Source organism: Lepidothrix coronata, unplaced genomic scaffold (genome assembly GCF_001604755.1).
Source record: "Lepidothrix coronata isolate B3197 unplaced genomic scaffold, Lepidothrix_coronata-1.0 Scaffold148, whole genome shotgun sequence".
Lineage (NCBI taxonomy): Eukaryota > Metazoa > Chordata > Aves > Passeriformes > Pipridae > Lepidothrix > Lepidothrix coronata.
In genome coordinates this window covers 976,566-999,796 of record NW_016690328.1, presented here as the reverse complement: position 1 = coordinate 999,796, position 23,231 = coordinate 976,566, and the positions used below count along the sequence as shown (strand labels likewise).

General features: G+C 44.1%; 1 protein-coding gene across 7 annotated transcripts in view; it reads right to left on the bottom strand.

Moving 5' to 3' along the window:
- Positions 1-23,231, bottom strand: part of TSNARE1 (t-SNARE domain containing 1) — a 479,220-nt gene that overhangs the window by 366,127 nt on the left and 89,862 nt on the right. For 6 of the 7 annotated variants that reach the window (XM_017828461.1, XM_017828457.1, XM_017828456.1 and 3 more), the window contains one exon: positions 6,312-6,434. In XM_017828461.1, the coding sequence (XP_017683950.1) occupies positions 6,312-6,396 (85 nt within the window). In that variant the 5' untranslated portion in view covers positions 6,397-6,434. Of the gene's footprint in view, positions 1-6,311; positions 6,435-19,704; positions 19,793-23,231 lie in introns of those variants that run through there. The other variant, XM_017828460.1, reaches the window with a different exon arrangement.

Genomic DNA, 23,231 nt, shown 5'->3' with positions numbered 1-23,231 from the left:
TCTTTAATATGTTTCCCTATGTTTAGGCTTATTAATTCATTAAATCATTGCTAAGATCTCTAAGAACTGGATGTAAAACAGAGAAGATCCTCTAAATCTAGTGAAAATGGACTAAGAAAATAAATCTTTAACATTTAGAAGTCTTGCACAATAGCAAAGAAACAATATGAAATAATTCATCTGTAGATGCAACATAAAATGGGTTTTTGGGGTTGTCTAGTGAGAGAGATCATCTTATTATGATTTTTTTTAGTATTGTTTGTATCCAAACTTTCCCCTGCACTTTATTAATGACTTATTAAATACAACACCCAACTCCTCAACTACTGTGTCCCCATAAAACGAAGAAAATAGAACAGGACCCAAGAAGCAAAAGTCAATCATTAGGACTCTCAGAAACGTTTTACACAACATTTGACAAGCCATGGTATGGTTTTGCTCTATATAATAGAGGTGACATCACTTTCTTTGCAGTCCAGGTGGCAACCATGGAGAAATATTTGTGAACCCACCTATGATGGCAGAGAAAAGGTGCTACAGAAGGTCACATCTTCAGTCCTTCCTTCCTTGAAGGTTGGACTTGATGATCTTGGTCTTTGCCAGCCTTAATGATTCCATGACTCTACACCTGACAGGACTCCATCCTAAAACACACTTTGGTTATAATGCTGAATATGATCAAGACATGGTCCAGTCCACCAGTTTAAGACTTTGATAAAACACCTCTAATATTGCACAGTAGCTTTGAATCTCCCCAAAAGATCCAACAATTTTGTTCTTGCTTTCTTTCACTGCTTTCAACCCTTTCTAACACTCCATCCTATGGACATTTAAGTGCATGATTTTGTTCCTCACTGCTCCAGTGAGGAACAATCACCCCAACTAGACCTAGATCTCCTTCCAGACCGTTTGGACAATGCCATAAGCTGCAACAACCAACGGTTTCAAGGCCCCTTCAACAAAGCATTCCAAGTATTGGAATTAATTTGGGAAGATAAAGCAAAATTAAAGCAGTATTCGGGTCCCAATACAGCAAAAGGATGAACTACCTACTTAATGTTAATTAACCTCAGGGGGACTCCTTGTGTAGTTCAGTTTGTTCTGTGCTTCAGCAACATCAAGATGTGAATTTGGCAGCGGATTCCTTCCCACAGTTTGACAGCAGACCCAGAGCTGCAGTGAGACCACGTGGTGGTCAGGCCACAGTGCTGATTTGTACACGAGCTTTTGCTACAGAACAGAGCTCCAACCATGCCCATCCCACCAAAGAGGTTCCAGCTGATGTGAACATCTCCCTCCCGTGTGCCACACGAGCTCTGTGACTTTGCCAACCTAGAGAAGGCAACAATATCATGATGGGTATTTAAAGGACAAATCACTTTTCAAAACTGCTAGGAAAAGGGCAAAATAGGGTTCGAGAGGACAGAAGGATGGTTCATCTGCTAAGGAGGAGGTTTAGATTGGATGCTTGGGAAAAAATCTTCACTCAAAGGCTTGTCAAGCATTGGGAAAGGCTGCCCAGGGAAATGGCTGAGTCACCATCCCTGGAGGGATTTAAAAAACATGTAGATGTGTTGCTTAGCAATGTGGTTTAGTGGTGGACTTGGCAGTGTTGGATTAATGGTTGGTTTTATGATTTTAGAGGTCTTTTCCCACCTAAATGTTTCTGTGATTCTATGATGGGACAGAGAGAGCATTTCCATTACTGACATGAGACCTTCCCAAGAGCTGGTTGGTGCTCCACAGAGAAAATAGTGGTAGAGAGGGGAGAGCAAAGAAAATTATAGACCCAATTCCAGGAAAAAAAATGTTAGAAAAATTCATTCCACGATTGCTAAGTATTGAGATGATAATTAGGTGATATATACCCAGAAACACTGCCAAGAACAACTTTCACTGGCCAATCTAATTTTGTTCTGTGTCAAGATAACCAACCTTATCCAACAAAAAGAAAAACTCATGTGGGATATATCTTGAGTACCACTCTGGCCAGAGTCCCACACAATAACTCCAGGAGAAACTGTGGGAAAAATGGTCTAAATGAAGTCACAGCAAAATTAAGCAGTGACCCACTAGTCTCTTGAGCACACCTGGAAACAAGGCACTGTTGGAATATGAGATTAACCTCACCTTTTCAAATGTGGCATTTAAAGCCCCGGTTACAGGAAGGTTAATAAAATCAGTGTTAAAAATTTCCTGGCTTGTGGCATTTTAATTCAAGCTATTTAAACTCCCTGACCTATGTGCCTCCTTGTGTAAGGTAGGTTTTGTTAATTTTCCCCACAAAAAAAGATGGTTTGGGGAAGATAGAATTCCTACTGCTCTATGGCGTTTTGTGGCTGTTCATCTTAGACATGGCATATTACTTAGAAAGATATTTTGAAGTTTGGGTTTTTTTTAATTACTCAATTAAAAAAAAATAAAACAAAAAGAAAAACAAGAACAACTATACTCCCTGCTTTCCAACATCTCCATGCAACACCACTGCACAGCTGAAACCCAGAGAAGCTCCTACATGGAAATGGGGGAATATTTGTTTTTCCATGGATTTTGGGAGGCAGAATGAGGAGATGAAATCTGGATGTTTCTGGAGGAGGTTGTAATTCACAGCTGCTTCTGCTTCCACTTGCCACTCCACACTTTTTTCAGTGGCTGAATGACACTGTCATCCCCAAAAATTGATATACTCCAAGTAATCCTGGTGATCCCTCTTGTGATCCACCTTAGAGTGCTCCTTGGTTAAGGCTACAGAAGATTTGAGTTCCACTGAGTTAAACTTTCTCTCCTCCCAATTCCAATAATACTACTAGTAGTAAATACTACAACAACAACAACAACAACAACAACAACAACAACAACAACAACAACAATAATAATAATAATAATAATAAAGTATACTTTTTCCACAAGAAATCCTGGATATCCACTCTGAAAACCAGAGTTTGAACTAGAGCTGTCTGACACCAAGGAGTCCCAGGCAAACCAGATTCCCTAAAGAACTGCCTTGGTATTCCTCCACAAACTGCTGCAAATGGAGCTGTGGAGCTCTCTAATTAGGTTGATCTCTCTAATTGGGTTGGTCAGCAAGTTTAACCTCCACATGAGGTTGAACTGATGAGGGGTTGTAAGTCCATCATCAAGTCAGTCCAGGGTCAAGGGGAACTCCTCCAAGTAATTAATCTTTCCCAGCCTGGGGAGCACATCCAGATCGAGCATGGAGGAAACAGTCCCGAGATGGACATACAGGTATAAGGACAGAGTGGTATCACCCTTTATTAAAGAAAACCACACAAAATCTAAGCCCCCTTTTCTTTGCCCTTTCATGATTTTAAAGATTAATCAGTGCCACCCCCATTGTCTTTTTTGCTTCAAGATTTCAGGGTTGTCTGTTGGATACCTGAATATACCACTGGACAAGACCACTGGACAGTAAGTACCTGCAGGGATGTTGGTACTTGTTTTTATTTATTTTTCAGCCATAAAGAAAAGTAGAGGCTCAGAGCACATGCAGAACATGCCCATCAAGCTCTGCCCCTGCTGTGAGCAGACACTTGGATGCCGGCAGGGAGGCCGCGCTCTTTTGTTCCAGCCATTCCATGATCTAATAAGAGGGAAGTTTTTTTCTTAGCAAACCAGTCATCCATCTTCCCGAAGCAGGAGGCAGATGATTAGTGTTGCATTACCCTCTCCTGACACTTAATTAATGACAATATTTGGGGATGTTACAGCAAAAGGCATTCGACGTGTTGGTCTCCCGCAGTGAAGGGACACGAGGAGCTACAGAGGTTCAGATAAACATTGAACAGAATCACAGGATGCCAGGTTGGAAAGGGACATCCAGGATCATCTTATCCAAACTTCCTTGGCAAAAGCATGACCTAGAAAAAATCCTGCACCCCATCCAGCTGGATTTTAAAACTGTCCAACATCCAGGAATCCACCACTTCCCTGCGGAGATTATTCTAAAGGCTGTTTGTTCTCATGGCAAAAAATTTTCCTCTTGTCTGAGTGTCTGACATCTGAATCTCCCCAGGAGTAACTTTACCCATTACCCCTCATATTTTCCATGTGACTTCTTGCAAAAAGGGAGTCTCCATCTTATTTGTAGCCACCCTTTAAATACTGGGACATGGTGACAAGGTCTCCCCTAAACCTTTTCTCAAGGCCGAACAAACCCACCTCTGATTGAGACCCACAGAAAGGAAACACCTCCAAGTTGCCTTGGCCAATGCAAACAGGTCCATCCCCTTGCAATCTTTTCCACAGGGACACCCAGCCAAGGGGCTAACCAATTTTTGCTTGCTGGGAATATCAACCCTGGAAGACCTTGGAACTGTGTCCATTGGAATGCCACCTGAGATGATGTGTGTATGCACGGGGGGAAAAGCCAGCACTCAACTCCAAGCCATAAGCCAATGTGTTAAAAGGCTCCAGCTGGGCAGGCAACAGCCATGGTTGTTCCAAAAAAGCTGATATTTCTACACCAGCTGCTTTTTGCAACCACTGAGGGTGACTTCAGTGTCACATCAGTAACTGCCAAGGGATGGGCAAGCTGGGCACAATGAGGTATCTCTTCAAATATTTAGAGATTGCAAGTGTCTTGAGTTATTCTGTGCATTTGCATTAAAACCCAGTGGTCTTTTCACACAGCACAATAAATATTCATGTTTTTCTAACCTAAGCTACAATGCACCAAGATTCATCATTTGTCTAGTCCACATTTCAATTCTCTTTTCTCACGGTTCTTTGATTGTGCCCAAGTATCCCATTCTTCCTTGTTTTTATGCCTTTAATTTTGCCTTGTAGAATAGCCTAGAAATCACTATTTACAACTGAACAGGCAGCTCTCACTCACTTCAATACCTTCTCCCTGTTCAAAGAGGAAAATCATAATTACACTCAAACTCATAAGAAAATAGAAAACCAGAAGAAACTTCTATGTTTTTCTATGTATTTCCATCCAGGGAGAACAGCTATTTGCAAAACAAAGAAATGTTTCCCAAAGAACATTTGCAACCCTCAAAACATGAAAACCAAGTCAGGCTGCAGCAATGAATGGCACAGCTGAAACCAAAGGCCGGTGAAGAGAGGGGTGATGTTCTTTTCCCTGGGGCAAAATGATAACAGAGCCCTTGGCCCCTTTCCTGATGCTTCTGTGAAGGTCTCAACTCCCAGTTGTGTCCACATTGTAGGCTCTGCAGCCTCATGCCTCAATGCAAGCCAGGCCCAGGACCAAAATTAAATGAAGGATGTGTCCTAGTTAACAAGACTTGCTGAAAGCCAGACTAGATTAACCCAAATCAGCCCTACAGCAATTGTCCATCTGGACTGGGGTCTGGTAAACATCTGGGCAGCTGCAGAGGTGGGTTTTTTACCTCCCCATGCTGCTCAGAATTGGGCAGGATGAGACCCACCTTCCACCTCCAGCCTCACGCCAACAGGGACAACCTCAGCACTACCCAAGTTCTGGCAAAGGATGCCTCCTACAACCTGCCAGTGTCAGGAACAGGAGAGTCAACACCTACAACACACAAAATCAGGAGGTTCTAACTATTAGCTGTGCTCCACGTTATAGCAGTTACACAGTGAATTTGCTTTTATGAGGAGCAGGTTTGCTTTGGGGACCCTTTCAGATACACAGGTTGGCAGCTGGGTGCTTTTTCCTTTCTGCTTTACCATTTCTTGAGTCCTTTAGGGCAAGGGGGGGACAGGTAAGGAGAGCACATTTGGTCTCTGCTTAAAAACTTGCCACAAGGAAAGAATCCACAGCCACTTGCAAGCCACTGTTTATGGTTTCAGCATTTCCACAGGAAGTTTTTGCCCCTGTTGTTGCCACATCCAAGCACGTTTTCCAGGTTCAAGAAGCCTCCACTCCACAGCACTGGAGTTACTGTCTGGGGGAGCACAGCCCACTGCATTTTGTACATCTCCTCATCTACTTCCACCATCATTGCATCCCCAGCCAGCCCCAGATCAACCATTTAGACCAACTTATTGCAACGGTGATGGGGAGATGAGGACAGACACGAGCAGGTCTAGAGAATATTCCATATTTCTCCTTTCAATCCCCCAAAATTCCTCCAAAATCCTCATTAGTTGCAGCCTCAAACCCTGAGCACGGTAACACGTTGGGCCTCATCACATAAATCAAACTCAAAAAGTTTGGTTTCCACCTCCGAAAATCAGTGTCAGAAATGACCCCTGGTGAGAGTTTGGTATTTACACACCAGCCACACTGAACCTGAGCAGTGAAAACTTCACTCCTTAGGGAGTCAGGGAGAATAAATTACAGCAAGGGATCGATACTTTACCGAGAGGTTGATAGCCTTGTCTCGAAGGGCCTCCAAATGGGTTCCTGCTCCCAAATCCACTCCCATCAATGGATCCATAAGACATTTTCTAGATAGTGATGGATGTGAGATTACACTTCAAACCTAAAAAACAGAGAAAAAGACAGACATAGCCATGTTAAAAGTCAGTTAAACCCCAGTAGTCGAAGAAAACAAGAGGACTAAAAGGACAAATAAAAGATACAGGGCAATCTCCAAACTCCAGGATGTCCACCTGCAAAAAATTAAAAGCACTAAAATCCAGGTCTTCTGGGCTACAAACAATCTTGGGGACAAACAAGTCATTTCACCTCCCTGTGCCTTATTTTCTCCATTGGTAGAGGGCAACTTTAATTCCTCGCTGCTCACAAAGTGCTTTGAGATCCTGAGCTGGTGGGAAAGACTAAGCACTCAATCAAAAACCAGGTAATGCTGTCTTCTGGAACATTACCAGTACACAGCTGGCTGGGAGTCCATCCATCACACTGCAGTCTTGATGAGCTCTCAAAAAGGACAGTTTGTTGCTATATCATAAGCTCCTGGGCTTCCAGTAAAAATATTGGAGCCAGAGTTATTTTTCCTTGCTGGTTAAAAAAAAAATAAATATTAAAATTTAAAAAAAACCTGCAAGGCCTAAGGTAGCAGCAGTAGGATGAAATCAATGCAGCACTGCCAGAAGAAGACTCCTTCATCGCCCTTCCCACCTCCCCATCCAAAATGTTTTACCAGGGCCACAGAAAGCCTCCAGTATATCAGTGGTGTCCCAGGACTTTGATAGGAAAAATAGCTCAGCTCTAAGGCATGGAGATGGTGATGGAAAATGCTACAGGATCAAACCCAGCTACTACTTTCTTACACTAAGGCTATGAAAAAATAAAACAACAAAACAACCAAAAAACAAACAGATGTGACTACCACCAAAAAAAAGGTAAAAGACAGTGTGGCCTTCTGGGAGAGTCCCATGGAGAGGACACATTGATGTGAGATGATTGGGAATACCAGCTGCCCCTCATGCCCTTCATCTAGGGAGTTGTTCTGACATATAAAAGTCATTTTTTGACTGAAGGAAAAACAAAATAACTCAGCCAAAAAACCACCCTCTTCAACAATCATTGCAGCACCTTTAGCGCGATGGCAGAATCACAGAGTGGTTTAGGTTGGCAGGGACATTTAAAGGTCACATCATCCAATCCTACTGACATGGACAGGGGCACCTTCCAGTAGATCAGGTTGCTCAGAGTCCCATATTTCCAGGCATGTGGCATCTACCACCTCTCTGGGCAACCTGTGCCAGTGTTTCACCACCCTCACCATAAAAAAAAATTCCTCATTTTATCTACTCTGTGTCTACTCTCTTTCAGTTTAAAACCGTTACCCACTACAGGCCCTGCTAAAAGGTCTGTTCCCATCTTTCCTGTAGGACCCATTTAAGTATTGAAAGGCCACAATAAGGTCTCCCTAGAGCCATCTCTTCTCCAAGGCTGAACAATCCCAACTCTCCCAGCCCGTCTGCACAGAGGAGGTGCTCCATTTCTCTGATCCTTTTTGTGGCCTCCCCTGGTCCTGCTCCAATAGGTCCATGTCTTTCTTGCACTGATAGAGATGTTGAGGTGGAAGGCTGAGTGACATGAGCCGCAATGCTTTGTTCTGGGCTTGGATATTCAAACTACTCATCTCCTGGATGAGTCACTTTTCCTCTGACATGCAAAAAGCTGGGAATGGCCTCCAGTTCCTGTGACACATGACCACGTGTGGCATGATGTTCTCATGTATGGATTGATAAATACCTCAGAAAAAGGCTAAAGTCTCTTTTGGGATGCACTGGCAGAGCCGTGTACTTGCAACCATTCCTTAGGTTTGTCCTTCAGGGAAAGCAGAGCACCAGAAATTCCCAGTTCTGCACGGTACTGGGAACAGTCTAATGGCCTCAGGCACCTGTTGTACTCCATTCTCCTTTTTTCTTTCAGAGCTTCAAAACCAAGCAAAAAATCACTGCTGAGATTCATCAGACAGGAAAACTCTTGGACTAAAAGGAATCACTCACCATCCTGCCTTAATTGGGTCAGACACATGAAAGAGGATGAAAGTGCAATCGCCTTGAGACAGCAAGGGTTGGGAGCCAAATCCATAAAAAGTGGAGAAAATCCAGAGTCCAGCTTCCCCTCCCAGCATCAGTTTACCACATACTCACATAATTGGCATCTGAGGCTGCTGCAGGTGCCCCCAGGCCATACATCCCTCATTTTAGGGAAACAGCCTTGAGCCCAAACTTATAGAAACCAAACTTGTGAGAGCCCAAGCAGCCAGAGAGAGGAGGAGAAGTGTTTTTGTGTGTGCACTCAGGAGACAGAAAGTGGGGCCAACAAGAGGAACCAAACAACAAACTTGTAAACCAAGGGTTTGCAAGACACTCAACAACACAATCATCATGTCGACCCTGTAAAACTGTAACACTTTAAGCTCCATGGAAATATACTCTACAAGTTTTCTCTCTCCCAGGAGACCTTAGAGCAACTTCCAGTACCTAGAGAGGGTCTGCAAGAGACGTGGAGAGGGACTTTTTAGCAGGGCTCGGAGTGGTAGGACAAAGGGTGATGGCTTAAAACTGACAGAGGGGAGGTTTAGATCAGCTTTTTGGAAGAAATTCTATATTCGCAGGGTGGTGAGTCGCTGGCACAGTTATCTCAGAGAAGTTGTGGCTGTCCCATTACTGGAAGTGTTATGAAAAAAGTAAAACTCAGCTCTTGCATCATGCAAAGTTTGTACCAACTTTTGTTTAAGCTGTTCAGACAAGGAGAAGACATCAATGATTTTAAACTGAAAGAGAGCAGGTTTAGATGAGCAATTAGGAAGAAATTCTTTCCTGGGAGGGTGGTGAGGCCCTGGCACAGGTTGCCCAGAGAAGCTGTGGCTGCCCCATCCCTGGAAGTGTCCAAGGCCAGGCTGGATGGGGCTCTGAGCAACCTGGGATAGTGGAAGGTGTCCCTGCCCATGGCAGGGAGGTGGAACTAGAGGCTCTTTAAGATCCTCTCCAACTCAAACCATTCCATGATTCTATGATGTCATGATGCAAATTCTTCATGGAAACCACAAAACAACACAAGAAACATTGGAAGATTCATCTGGGGAGTGGTGACCACAGTGGACTGGGAACAAACCTCACCTCTCACAGATTTCATCACAAAATGCAACCCAAGACCCAGCAAAACCCTTACCTGTGAAAATATGGGCACATGGAAGACAGTCAAAAGAAAGCTTTTGGGCAGGGAAAAGGAATTATCTTTTTATTTTTACCTCCCATCGTGGCTACAGATTAAATCCTCTGTAAGCAGAGATATGGGGCAACCAAACAGCCTGAAAACAGCCTCTGTAAAGAGGTTCATCCTGGCCCACCCTTTCTCTTTAGAGATAAGCAAGTGGAAGCATTTGCTGCCACGACTTCCCCAGGACACAACAACAAACACGGAGTGAAAGTCTACACCATGTTGTAAAATGACTTGATTACAACTGGGCAAGTGTTGCTTTGGCAAACAGTGAATGTGTTTATTTTTTCTCCAACAGAGTGGTAAGGGGAGGGGATAGAGGGAGGGCTTTTGGAGCACTCCAAATGTTTCATGTTGATTTACCCTTTTCAGAGCATGTTTCCATTTTAAAGCTTTTTCTCCTTGTAATGGAGGAAAAATAGAAAGAATTGAAAATGAAATATTTTGTTTTAGCTTAACCAACCCTTTTAGCATCAACCACCTCCCACCCCATCCTACTAAGCTATTGAAATATCCCTTATTCACACAGCTCTGGAGTCACATTCTTACCCCACAGTAATATATTTACAGGAAAATTTAAGAGCAGATCTAAATGCCTTTAATTTGATTGGCAATAAAAGCATTTCCCTCCCCATTCCCATGGCACTTCCCAAGGCTTTTGTCTACTGCTCCTCAGGGAGACTTGTCCAATTTACTGTGAAGGCAGTTTGTACAAATTGGAACAAGCATTTCCTAACATACTAAACACAGGAAAAAAAATAAAGAAAAAGAAGAGAAAAAAAAAGGAAAAAAAAAAGAAGAAAAAAAGATTTTATCACAGTTTTATCCCCATCACCTAAAATACAAATGAAGGAACAACCACAGCCAAGCCAGATTAAAAGGACATCCATCCTACCAGAGGCATGAATTTGTATTTTAACAACATGCAACTACTTCTTGCTTGGTATATCCTGTAGAAGTCAATCATGCCATGAATAAAATAGGATGTAGCAGCTCAAGGAAAGGGTTGGTCCATGTTTCTTGGATTGGGAAGGAAATCGGCAGGTAAAACCAAGCAGGCAAAACTATTTAAGAGTTCTACATCCATCAGTCTCCATTTAGAGACACTGAGATGGGCAGTGTGAGTAATTGTAGGAATGAAAGGTGAGGTTTCAGCATGGAAGAAATTATTATTATTATTATATCAATTATTAAACTGTTCTTATCTCATCAATCCATTAGCTTTCTCACTTTTACCCTTCCAATTCTTTCCCACCATCCTGCTGGGGGAGGTGAGAAAGTGGATTTGTGGTGCTTAGTTCCCAGTTGGAGTTAAACCACAGCAGCACTTCAGACAAGTCAGATGTTTTTAAAGCAGAGTTGGACTGAGAAAGACATGAGCACACTGGAAAGAAATGGAAAAGGAGGACAGACATGGACATGTTGGAGTGAATCCACTGAAGGGCCATGAAGATGATTGAGGGATGGGAGCATCTGGTTTATGAAGAGAGGCTGAGGGAGTTGGGACTGTTCAGTCTGGAAAAGAATGTGTGTGGGGGTGGTATTCAGGTGTATAAATATCTGATGGAAAGAAGTAAATATGATGGAGTCAGACTCTTGTTGGTGGTGCTCAGTGACAGGACAAGAGTCAATGGATTGAAACATGGAAAATTCCACTTCAAAAACTAAAAAAAGAAGCTGTTTTTTTGGGGGATTTGGACTGGCTTTTGTGCTTGTTTCGTGGTTTATGGTGAGGGTGGTCAAACATCAGCACAGGCTGCACAGAGAGGTTGTGGAGTCCTCGTCCTTATTCAAGCCCTGACTGAACATGGGCCTGAGTAACCTGCTCCAGGTGCCCCTGCTCTGAGGAGTGGGGTCGGACAAGATGAACTCCTGAGGTTCTTTCCCACCTCTGGGATTCTATGATTTTCCTCCTATGATGGCTGAAGCAACCTGAGCGCCATTCATGGCCCTCTTGGCTGACTGAGGGACAATTGCTCTGACTATTTACTAATAACTAATCTAAACCTGCTCCCTTTAAGTTTAAAGCCATTAAATGCTCCCAGTGGCCTGCTGTCATAACCAAAGAACGACCTGAGTGTGGTCCACAAAGATCTGCTCTCTCCATTTGTATTTTGAGCAGCGAGCTGGGTGATGGAACTGGGATGAGCCTCATCACACAGACACAGGACACCAGATAGGGAGGTTACATGGCAGCTCCAGCCTTCAGAATGATCCTAACAAATCACAGGTGATGTTCAACAAAGAAAATAAGACACTGCACAATTCAGGCCAACTGCAGGAACCTGAATTCAGCAGCAGCACAAACAGAGGATGGGGAACTGCTGGCCAGTGCTGCAGAGAAGAATGGAAAGATGCCCTGGACTTCAGGCTGAGCAGGAATTTGCAGTGACATTTCCTCTAACAGTGGCAGGCATCATCAGGGGATGTATAAATAGGATTACAATCTTTTGGACAAGGAAAGCAAACCTTTTGCTTGACCCCACACTGCAGAGTCCTCAGCTGTGGGCAACAAGCCCCAGCAAAGACTTTGTCAGAGGCTGAAGAGAGTCTAGAGGGAACTTGGAGAATGACAACAGGTCAAGAGAACGTAACCTGATAGGAGAGATTAAGTAAAAGGGGTTGCTTTTCCTATAGAAGACTGATGGGAAAACTTGAGCCTTCAAATTTGTGCAAGGCTACTGAAAACAGACAGGAGGGAAACATTCTTTTCATTCCTGTTGGACAAGACATGGGAATAGCTCTAAACCAAAGCTGGAAAGATGAACTGAGATATTGGGAGAGCCTAAGAGGAAGGACAGAGCACCTTTGGGAACAGGAAAAAAGGAGAAAGGTCTTTTTATACCTGGAGGTGATAAGACTGGCCAACACTGCTTGGAGTCAATACTGGGTCCAGTCCTGTTTAACATCTTCACTAACCTGCCCTCTATCAGTTTGAAGCCATTCCTCCTTGTCCTGTCACTCCATGTTCTCATCAGAAGTCCTTCTCCTGCTTTCTTGGAGCCCCTTTAGGCACTGGAAAGGGCTCTAAGGTCTCCCTGGAGACTTCACCTGGATGAACAATCCCAGTTCTCTCAGTCTGTCTCTGGAGCAGAGGGGCTCCAGCTCTCAGATCATCCTTGTGGCCTCTACTGGACTCACTCCAGCAGCTCCACATCCTTCTTAAGTTGGGGTCCCCAGAGCTGGCTGCAGTGCTCCAGTCGGGGTCTCACCAGAGTGGAACAGAGGGGCAGAATCCCCTCCCTTGACCTGCTGCTGCTGCTGCTTTTGATGTAGCCCAGGACACGTTTAGCTTTCTGGGCTGCCAGTGCACCTTGCTGGGTCATGCTGAGCTTCTCATCAACCAACACTCCCAAGCCCTTCTCCTCAGGGCTGCTCTCCACCCATTCTCTGCCAGGCCTGTGCCTCTGCATGTGTTTTATTCCCAGCTCTACCTGCTGATGGAGAAATGCCCTCATTGAGGGCTTCAGAAGTGATTTAGTGATGGTGACACCTCCACTTCTGGATAACCAACTTGAGATAGATTTTTCTGAGGCTTTCCACACAGATAAAATCCTTTTACCAACCAGCCTGACCTTCTTCATAAAGAAAGAGCAGATCATTTCACGTAAATCGTCTTTACCCACCAACCCCTGCAGCCTCTGCTCAGACCAGGTCACCTCTTTCCACAAGAGCCTCTCTGAGGCTCCAGTTACTGAAGGATCAGCCCCAGCCACTCAGATGGGAGAGCTGTGTCTTCTCAACTCTTCAACTTTGCTGTTTGATCTCTCTTTTGCCTCTTAACCTTCTCTCAGATGAACTAAACAGATTGACCTCCTTTCATTTCTCATTAGGAGACTTGTTTACACATGGACCACAAGGGAGAATACTCAGCGTTTTCTTGCTTTCCATACAGCTGACTCCATTTCATGGATGAAATGAATATATAGATAAAATGGATAAAAATGGATAGAGAGATACAGATCTCTCCTGTTGGCAGAGTACAACAGATCACAGAACAGTTTGGGTTGGAAGGCACCTTTAAAGGTCAACTAACACAGCCCCCTGCAATAAAGCATGGACATCTTCAACCAGGACTAACCTGGTTAATATAAAAGTTTTTTAAGGGCATGAGAGAAAAGGCCATATTTGCAAAGCCTTCTGCTCCCAGAGTTGATTGTCACTGGTGTCACAGACGTGCTGCTTTTTAGCTTATCTTCTCTGGGTTTTTCACAATTATTAAAACCAAAACTCAATAAACCTTTATGCTGTTCACCTGGAAAAAATGTCTCCTGCTTGTTTCTCAAAAAGCCTGAATTCATGAACAAGCCCTGCTGTTGAATCACTTTTGTTTTGTTTTGCTTTGTTGGGGTAATTGCACAAATCCCCAAGTGGCTCATAACAGGGCTGTCAGAGGTCAGTCAGAATAGCTGGAGGGGATGACTTTCTTCTTTTTCACTCTGTGCTTTGAGGCAATTTATTCCCTTCTGGATCTTTTGTGATGTTTGTAATATTAACATCATGTTCTGGGGTGGCTTTGGCCAGGCAAGGTGAGGAAAGCAGTGCAAGGAGCTGAAGAAATGACTGGCAGGGGAGTGGTCCAGGAGCGATGGCCTGCATGGAGCAGGACTGGGAGTGCAGCAATACAGCTGCTTCCTCCCACTTTGCTTCCCAATTAAGCTTTAAAAGTGATGGAAGGTCCTTGGAGAGTGAAATCATCCCTGTCCCCACAGCCTGAGGACCTCCCTGTCTAGCCTGGGTTGACGAGACACAAAATATGACAACAAAAAAACCAACAAAACCCCAGGGCATTATATCTATTATCAGACCTTGTACAAACTGAATAGACTTCCAGAAGCTTCTAGAGACACTTATGTAGCACTTGACTGGCTTGACGTCACTTAGGACTGTAAACAACCTGACTCAACACCCTGAACCTGCTCCTGTCTCCCCTCCTCCAGCTGAAGCACCACAGAGCAGAACGCCTACGGCCCGAGGGCACCGTTGCGTAGGTGCAAAGGAAAACCAGCACAGATTATCCCAGAAATGAGCTGTTTCTGCTCTTCTTGACGTCTGCTAAGAAACAATGAGGAAAAAAAAGCCTTGTTTGAGGAAAGCATCTGAGTGCTTTCCGATGGATTTAGTTTTCTTCCCCGCCGTATAGCTGCCATTGGAGATGTCTCCAGGAGCAGAGCATCTTGTCCTGGGAACAGATACCATCAGAATAGGCTGAAAAGTCAGAGACAACAAGGTAAGACATCCGTGACGTTTTATGGAGATACACACTGAGCCACAAATAGAGACAGTGGGTTCACTGTGCTCCTAATTGCAATGACACTGAGAGCTCTGGCTGTTCTCAGCACATTTGATTGCAGCCTTTGCCTAATCTCAGTCTTCAACAAGATCAGCAACACTATGCAAAGCCAACAGGAATAGTTTCTGCCTCACCCTTTCTTTCATCAGCCAGTCATTCCCAAGTTTTGCAGCCAGCAGCACTCACCAGGCACACCAGACCCTTTCCTGCCCATCAAAAGGCACCTCCGCCCCCACCAAGCTCATGATGTCTCCACCTAAGGCCTCCTATTGATGTCAGAGGACTTCAGATCAGATGGGCTGACGTGCAACAGAGAGGAGAAGGAAACCATAAGCACCAGAAATGGGAAGGAATGGATGCCTACAAGTCATCTGTATCCATTTCACACTACACAAATGCCAGACATGAAGAACAGAGGTAAGGAGAGCAATCTGGAAGCTGCTTGGGCTCCTTTCATGTCAGTCTCACCTGCCACTTCAATACACAGGCTCTTCTTCCACATCAACCTGACTGCACGTCTTCTCACAAGAGAACAGAAAGCAGCCTTCAAATCCTGCTCCGTGGCACCAGAGACAGGTTGCCCTCAGGCAAATGCCAAGAAGAAGGGCTGGATGTATTTTGTTTAGTTTGAGAACCTCAGATTCATAGACCCTCCCCCCATTTAAGCTGTATGAACTTCTGAGAGCAAAACTACCTGCTGGAAAAAGTTTTTCAGCAAAAGGATCACAGACATCATGGAAAGATGGATGCCTTCCATCTTCAAAGCACGAGGCAGCACACACTGAAACAGTTTGGTGCCCCAGAGCAGCAGCCGAGTGTGATAAATGACAGTGATTGTACAAACAAGGTCAGCCCTCAGGACCCAAATGTCTTTACACCTGAAAAAGCAATCAGGCTTTCTTGGTACTGAGGAATTTAAATCAAGAGAAAAGAAGGAGACACTCTTTGGGAGACCAAAGTTGTTTTGGAGTCTGCAGACGCCGAGCTGGATGTCGCATTTCCCGCTGTTCCAGACTAAACGGGTGGCAGCGCTTGGACGACTTAGTGCCAGGTCACTGTTAGCTCATCTTGATCAAGATGTGATGTCACCCTTCCTATTTTTTAAACTGACATTAATATCATGGTTAAACAACATTTCTTCTGGCTCCTGCAGGAGATGGTGATCTAGATGATGTCTGGATGCTCCAGGCAGCTTCCAACCCTGAACTGCCTGAGTACAAATGCTCCGAAACTGTGTTGCTTCTAACCCACCAAGGGTTTTCTTTCTATTTTTTACCTGCATTGCCACCTTCTATTTGCTGTTTTGTGCCCTGTTGTCTACTTTTTGTGAACCTTGCATGTAGAACAGTCTTAATCTATCCATATGCTCGACAAACATAGGAGTATTACATATTTCAGTGAACAGCAAAATTAAATTTCCAGTCAGTTCAGAATCCAGGTTTCATCTGCCTTTTCACTGCTTACAAAAGATGAATATTAATGTCTATTTGCTGCAAGAAAAACCAGGGAGGAGGGACTCAGGAAAGAGGGAACTGGTGTCTAGTTTGCTACTCTGACGTTCGAGTAAACTTATTAATTATAAAAGATATACACGCACGAATGGACAAAGACCAACTGCAACACACCAGGTCAGCTTAACAAAATGAGAAATGGCATTTATAAATTTATATTGGATTTCAACAGAATAGTGAAAAATGAATCTGAGGACGGCAACAAATTTTGAATCCACAGGAACACCTTGATAGACAGAGCTGAAATGCTGTGGGGTAGCACATGCAGGGCAAAATGGTGAATTAATAAAGTAATAGATCCCTAAATCCCAAGATCCTACTCCCCTATAACCAAACTGGCTTGTTTCCTATGTACCACTTCCCAAAGTAGAAATGTTGCTATTAAATGCTCACAATCAGAATACGTATCAGCCTAAGGTCTCATCTGCACCAATGTTCACCACATTTTAAATAAACCTTCCAGAAGGATAAACGAAAAGCACTGTGGTCTGGTGAAGACACAGCAAACAGTGGGAAATAAAGAATCTACTTCTATGTTTGGTAGTGATTTGTCAAGAAACAGAAAACAACTTGATATCTCCGTTTCAATTTTCCTACCAAGACCACAGGAGATGATGGAAGTCAGACAAGCACAGTGTAAATCAAGTCAACAGATTATAGAATCATGGAACCATTAAGGTTGGAAAAGACTTCTAAGATCGAGTCCAACCATTAACCCAACACCACCGTGTTCACAGCCACCAAATCCCCAAGTGCCACATCCACACACCTCTTGAGCACTTCCAGGGGTGGTAATTCCACCACTTCCATAGGCAGCCTGTTCCAATGCCCGACCACTCTTTCAGTGAAGAAATTTTTCCTGATATCCAATCTAAACCTCTTCCAGTGGCACTTGAGGTCATTTCCTCTCATCCTGAGTGGAGGCCATTTCTTCTCATTTCCACAGTGGAGGCTGTGGAAAGGGCTGTGGAGAGGAGGGAATTAAAAAACTATCACATTGGCCATAGGATGGACAGTGGTTTCCAAAGCCTAATGTCCAGGAGAGAAAAAGATGGAAGGAAGGGCTGTGTGTTCTGCTTGGTGTTCTCTTAAAATTGTTTTGTTTCACTGAGGGTTTTTGAGATTTCTGGGGTTTGAGTTGTTTTGGGTTTTTTTGTTTTGTTTTGGTTTGGTTTGGGTTTTTTTGTTTGTTTTGTTTTGTTTTTGTTTTGGTTTTTTGTTTGTTTTTTTTTGTTTGGTTTGGGTTGGTTTTTGGTGTTTGGTTTTTGATTTGTCAGGGGTTTTTTTTAACTGGGAACTAAAAGAAAACCAATGATATGCTGTGCAGCAGTTTGCAAGTTTCTTTCCAATCAGAGGTCAACACCCAGGAAGGTAAAATGAAACATATTTAAAGAAAAACAAATGTCAGTGAACATGGACATCAGACAAATGGTGGCTTGGGACATCCCCACAGTGCCATGGAAGCAAAAGAGACCTTTGAAAAGACAGAATCACAGAGTCATTCAAGTTGGAAAAGACCTCTAAGAATACTGAATGCAACTATTAACTGAACACAGTGGAAAACAGAAAGAAGGAGTCACAAGCCCACACAATCAAGGTGAGAACTAGATATATCTCCAAATATTTCAGGGATACGGAAAGGAGAAAATAGTCAACACAAACCCGAGCAGAGACTAACTGGAACGTGGGCATGGAGACAACTACTATGCAACCACAGCCTAACTATGAAATCATTAGTCACAGAATCATTCAGGTTGGGAAAGAGCTCCAAGATCATCCAGCACAACCTGTGACCGCCCCCCAACTTGTCACCTAGGCCAGAGCACTGAGTGCCCCATCCAGTCATTCCTTGAACACCTCCTGGGATGGGGACTCCACCACCTCTCTGGGCAGCCCTTTCCAAGGCCTGACAGCCCTTTCAGTGAGGAAATTATTCCTGATGTCCAACTTCAACCTCTCCTGGTCCAGCTTGAGGCTGTTTCCTCTTGTCCTGTTGCAAGTGTCCTGGGAGAAGAGACCAACACACACTGGGCTACAACCTCCCTTCAGGAAATTGTAGAGAGTGAGAAAGTCCCCCCTGAGCCTCCTTTTCTCCAGACTGAGCCCCCTCAGCTCCCTCAGCTGCTCCTCATAGACCCTCTAGACCCTTCACCAGCTTTACTGCCCTTCTCTGGACACGCTCCAGCACCTCAATGTCCTTGTCTTCCCTCAAGAATAACCTCAAAGAAAGGTCAAAAAACCACTGTGGTCACATGTATTTACACACCCACGCAAACCCTGCTAGGAATACTGCATCCAAACAAGCTCTCATTGCTTTTTCTTCTTTATACCAATTCTGTAGCTCATGAAGAGGTGAGGAGAGTCAGCCTGTAGCCTCTGCTGACAAGAGCCCTTCTGACATTTCTCTCCCTTGCTCTGCCCATTGTGCTTTTACAGTTACTCCACCTACGTCTCCTCACACAAGACTACAAAAGATTTCTGAACAATGGCCATGCTGGGAGATGAAGGAAAACCACGTGGCAAAAAAATCCATGTGCTCCAACAATGAGAAAATGCAGAAGGATCCTCAGGATTGCACTGGGTTCTGTGGCCACCCACCATGAATCACAGCCCAGAGTCAGCAGTGGCTGGGAGCCAATTTTCCTGCCAGATTAAAGTGAATTTGCTAAAAAACTTTAATTGAACCTGCACTGGGCCACTGTGTATATTTGAGGAAAAACAACCATTGTCAATTTTCCAACTCATTCACTTCTGCCAAGACCCCTCACTGATGGAGAACATGGTTGATCCCTTAATTCTTTCGAGTGGTTTTTAAATATCCCATCAATCTACTGTTCACAGAAGGACTTTCTGCCTGTGTTTTTAAACCACAACACAATCTCCCTGAGGCAGGAGGAAGGGTGGACACCTAGACTGGCTGTACTTCAACTTCCCCCCTCCTCAAATAAATGAAAAAATAAATGGTTTTTAAAGCAAAGGATGCTCCACAGTGGGAGCAAAATCACAGGCAGGCAAGGAATTGCTGGCATTGTTTGTAACAAGGCAACAGGATGAAAATTAAGCAACATGGACTGAAGAACAAGCAATTGAGACGTTTTTGACCACAGACATTCACAAGAGGGATGCAGTAGAAAAACACAGCAACAAATTTGCCCAAATCCTAGGAAAACACAACTAACAACCACCCTCATCTGCCAGGGAGGGGAGGCTCTTCACGATGGAGCGAAGCCTCCTGGCACAATTCCTGCCTTCAGCAGAGGAGGGCAGGCAAGTGCAGGATTAGCATAGCAGAAGAAAAGAGATTTCACCTCGTTTGAAGGCTCTCAGGCAAGGATGACAAGACAGAGAACACGAAGCATCTGGATGTGTAAATATGTACTGTCAAAGGAGCTTCTCTTCTCCAGACCAGCTCCACTCACAAAGCAGCGACAGATCACAGCACGTGGCAGCCTGGGGAGCACTAAACTCATCCCCCTCCAATCCTTCTTTCACCCTGAGGACAAATATTTTGGGGTATCCACAAAGTCATACGGGTCAGGTCTGCTCTGGCACAGCCCTTAATCAGTTATGAACTGGAGACCATAAAAAGCCCTATTTCAGCTCATTTCCCAGCTTTGTTCACATTGCAGGACTCCTCCTTCCTGCTGATAAGCTCCTGTAGCACATGATGGCACCAAAGGGAACCAAGTGCAAATATCAAGGAGAAAAAGCGGCTTCTCTTCAGTGCGTGACTCATGTGAGAAGAACTCCAAGCCCTGAAGGAGCCAAAGCAAACCAGCTGACTGGTAAACCCTGCACAGGAGGGGAAAATTGCCCTTAAAAACACAGACTGCATTTTTTTCCTGTTGGCATTTTTTAGGCAATTATCCATATATAAGACCCTGGTGAAGGCAGGACACACAGTGGGGGATGCAAAGGTCCAAATATAAGTGCCAAGTGCCCTCTCAGGTGCCCTGTGAGGCGTGTGTGGGGCTGGCAGACCTGTCTGGTGATGCACAGCCTTCTGGGCTGGCAGAAGAGTGGGAACCGTCTCCAAATTAAGGCATCTAAATCACAGAATTTTTTGGGCTGGAAAGACCTTTAAGATCATTGAGTCCAAACATTAACCCAGCACTGACAAGCCCATCAATAAACCATGTCCTCAAGTGCCACATCTCCATGTCTTTTAAATCCCTCCTGGGATGGTGCCTTCACCACTGCCCTGGGAAACCTGTTCCAGTGCTTGACAACTCTTTCAGTGAAGAAATTTTCCCTAATATCCAATCTAAACCTCCCCTGGCACAACTTGAGGGCACTTTCTCTTGTCCTATCACATGTTGTTTGGAAGAAGAGACTGACATTCACTTCTCAGTGTCTGCAAAAGGTGTCTGAGCACTTGCAGCTACTGGGAGAGACTTAAGTTAATACAGTCAGTGAAGGCTGGAGAGCAAGCCAAAATACACAGGAGGTGCCTATTTTTCAGCAGAGAGGGAGTGGAGAAGAGGGCAGCTCCTAGAAAGCATAAGCATAACACAGATGAAAAAGAAACCCTTAAAATTTACCTTTAAATTTATCATTATCACCATTCTTTTCCATGATTTATCTCATTCTGCTACTTTCTTCCTAATGCAGTAGAAGAACTAAACAGGTGAGGTCATGTCAGACAGGGAAAAGAATATTGGAGTGGTGGAAAAGCCCATAAATAACACCCCGTGAATTCCTGAGTCATCTGGAAAAGGCAAAACACCCCTTCTTTTTCCAGTGCACGGACTGGGGTGTAAGGAAGCAAATTCAGGAGATAGGAATGAAAGAAAGGAGATACTCCTCCATGTAAAGACTAAGTAAGCAAGAACTTCATTTCGTGAGCTGTTGTGCATCCTGAAATCTTACGCGGGCTTAAAAATGCAACAGGCCTATGAAAAGAAGAAGGAGGGAAAAAAAGAAAGAATAAAAATACATTGTGTGGGATTAAATGTACCACCTCTGACTGAAGAAACTTGGGAAAACACTGGGAGAAGCCCTGTCTGCCCTGTTCTCGTGCTCTTCGCAAACCAGCCACAACTAATCACATAACAGGACTAATTTTGGTTCATTTTGCACAGACACATCTCTGTCCTGACCCAGTTTGTCTCTTCACATGACCATTCCAGAAGGAAATCCTTCAGGAAAAATGCAGAACTGGACAGTTCAAGAGCTGCCAGGATACTTGAAATTCGCCTCTTCTGGTCAGCTGCTGTGTCTTGCCTCTTTCCATGACCATGATGACTGTGCCCTCCACTCAATCCCAGTAACCTGGACTTACAAACAAGGTTAGACACAACCCCAAGGGCCATATTTGAAGACAACCAGATCTCCATCACCCAACAGTGAAGAGAAAGGAGAAAGGAGAAAGCAAGAGCATCACCAGAGGCCTGTCACGTACCAAGGGTTCACAGCTGAACTTCCTTTTGTATTCAGGAAGGCTCAAACCTAAATCCATCAGTGCATTTATGAAGGTAAACACTCTCTGGAGACTGAAGTCAGGAGCAGGCTCAAGGAACTAACAGGTGCCAAGTTCACACCTGATGAGGGGTGTGAAAAAGATGCCTCTGTGTTGTGCTTCATTTTACTGCTTTTAGCAAAAATATTGTAATTATGTTGTATAATTACATCCCTATAAGGGATGAACGTGAATTAAGGTGGTTATGAGGTATAAAAATAGTTAGGTCCCAGTAGGGTGAGGTGAGAGACAGACCCTGTTCTGCTGTACCTGCTCTCAGCCAGGGATGGTGATGCCCACAGCACTTCCATCCCACTGGCATTCCCATTACACCATTCCACAGAGCTGCAATATGGAGTAGAAATACAGACTCCCACACAGGATTTTTTTTTTTTATTCTCTATCCAAGCCTTTCTAATCTCACTGGTGCAGTTTTTTTATTGTTTGGTGGGTGTTTTTAGTGACTTGACCCTATGTAAACGACAGGATCCACATTTAGGAATTGTTTCCTCTTGCTCTTTTCAGCCAGACAGCCAGGTTTTTAACTTTTTTTTTTTTTTCTGTCTCAGAAGCCTTTTTCAGCCTGAAGAAAGCACTATTCTGAAAATGAAATAAATAAAACCTAAAAGGAAGGAGACTGTAATGGAGTTGGGACATGGACCAAAAGAACTTGTATTTCCAATGTTCTTTTGCACCGTTTGCTTGTGCTACATTCAAAGCTTTGGGAAACCATCCAGAGCTATACAGATAGAAAATAATCCATGGAAATTACAGCTGTAAGGTGCCAGTGACAGCAGAAAGGGTTTTGATGGGGAAAAGGAAACTGAAAATTCAAGGACGAGGTAAAAAGAATGGAATGGCTTGTGCAGAGAAATGTCCCAAAAAGAAATGGTGAAGTGAGGAGATTTGTCACCAGCACTCCCAAAAAATAAAGTGACAAAGACAATGAAAGAAGCCCTGTGCAAAAACGAATTGGACAAGAGTTGGAGGACTTTTCATCCTTCCCACAGGTTTTTGCTTCCCCATTTATTTCAGTGGCGGATTTAGGAGACCTCTAATGGGTTTGGCCACTTCCCTCCCCATGTGAATAAACCATAGGAAAGTCCAAGCTCCTGAAAGCAAGGGAAAGATGAATGAACTGGAGACATGGGCCTTCAGATCAGGCATAAAATATTTAGCTAAACCAGTCACAGTCATAGGGCAAAGCTCCCCAGCTTGGATCTTCCCAAGGAGCACAAGGTCCACGTCCACTCCAATCTCCCCTGAAGGGTTGAACCTCTTTGGAGGGCTCTTAGAGGAGCCTGGAGGGAGGGAATGTGGTGGCTGGTGAGTCCCCAGAGCCCATAAAGCTCTTCTGAAGACACATCACAGAGTCCA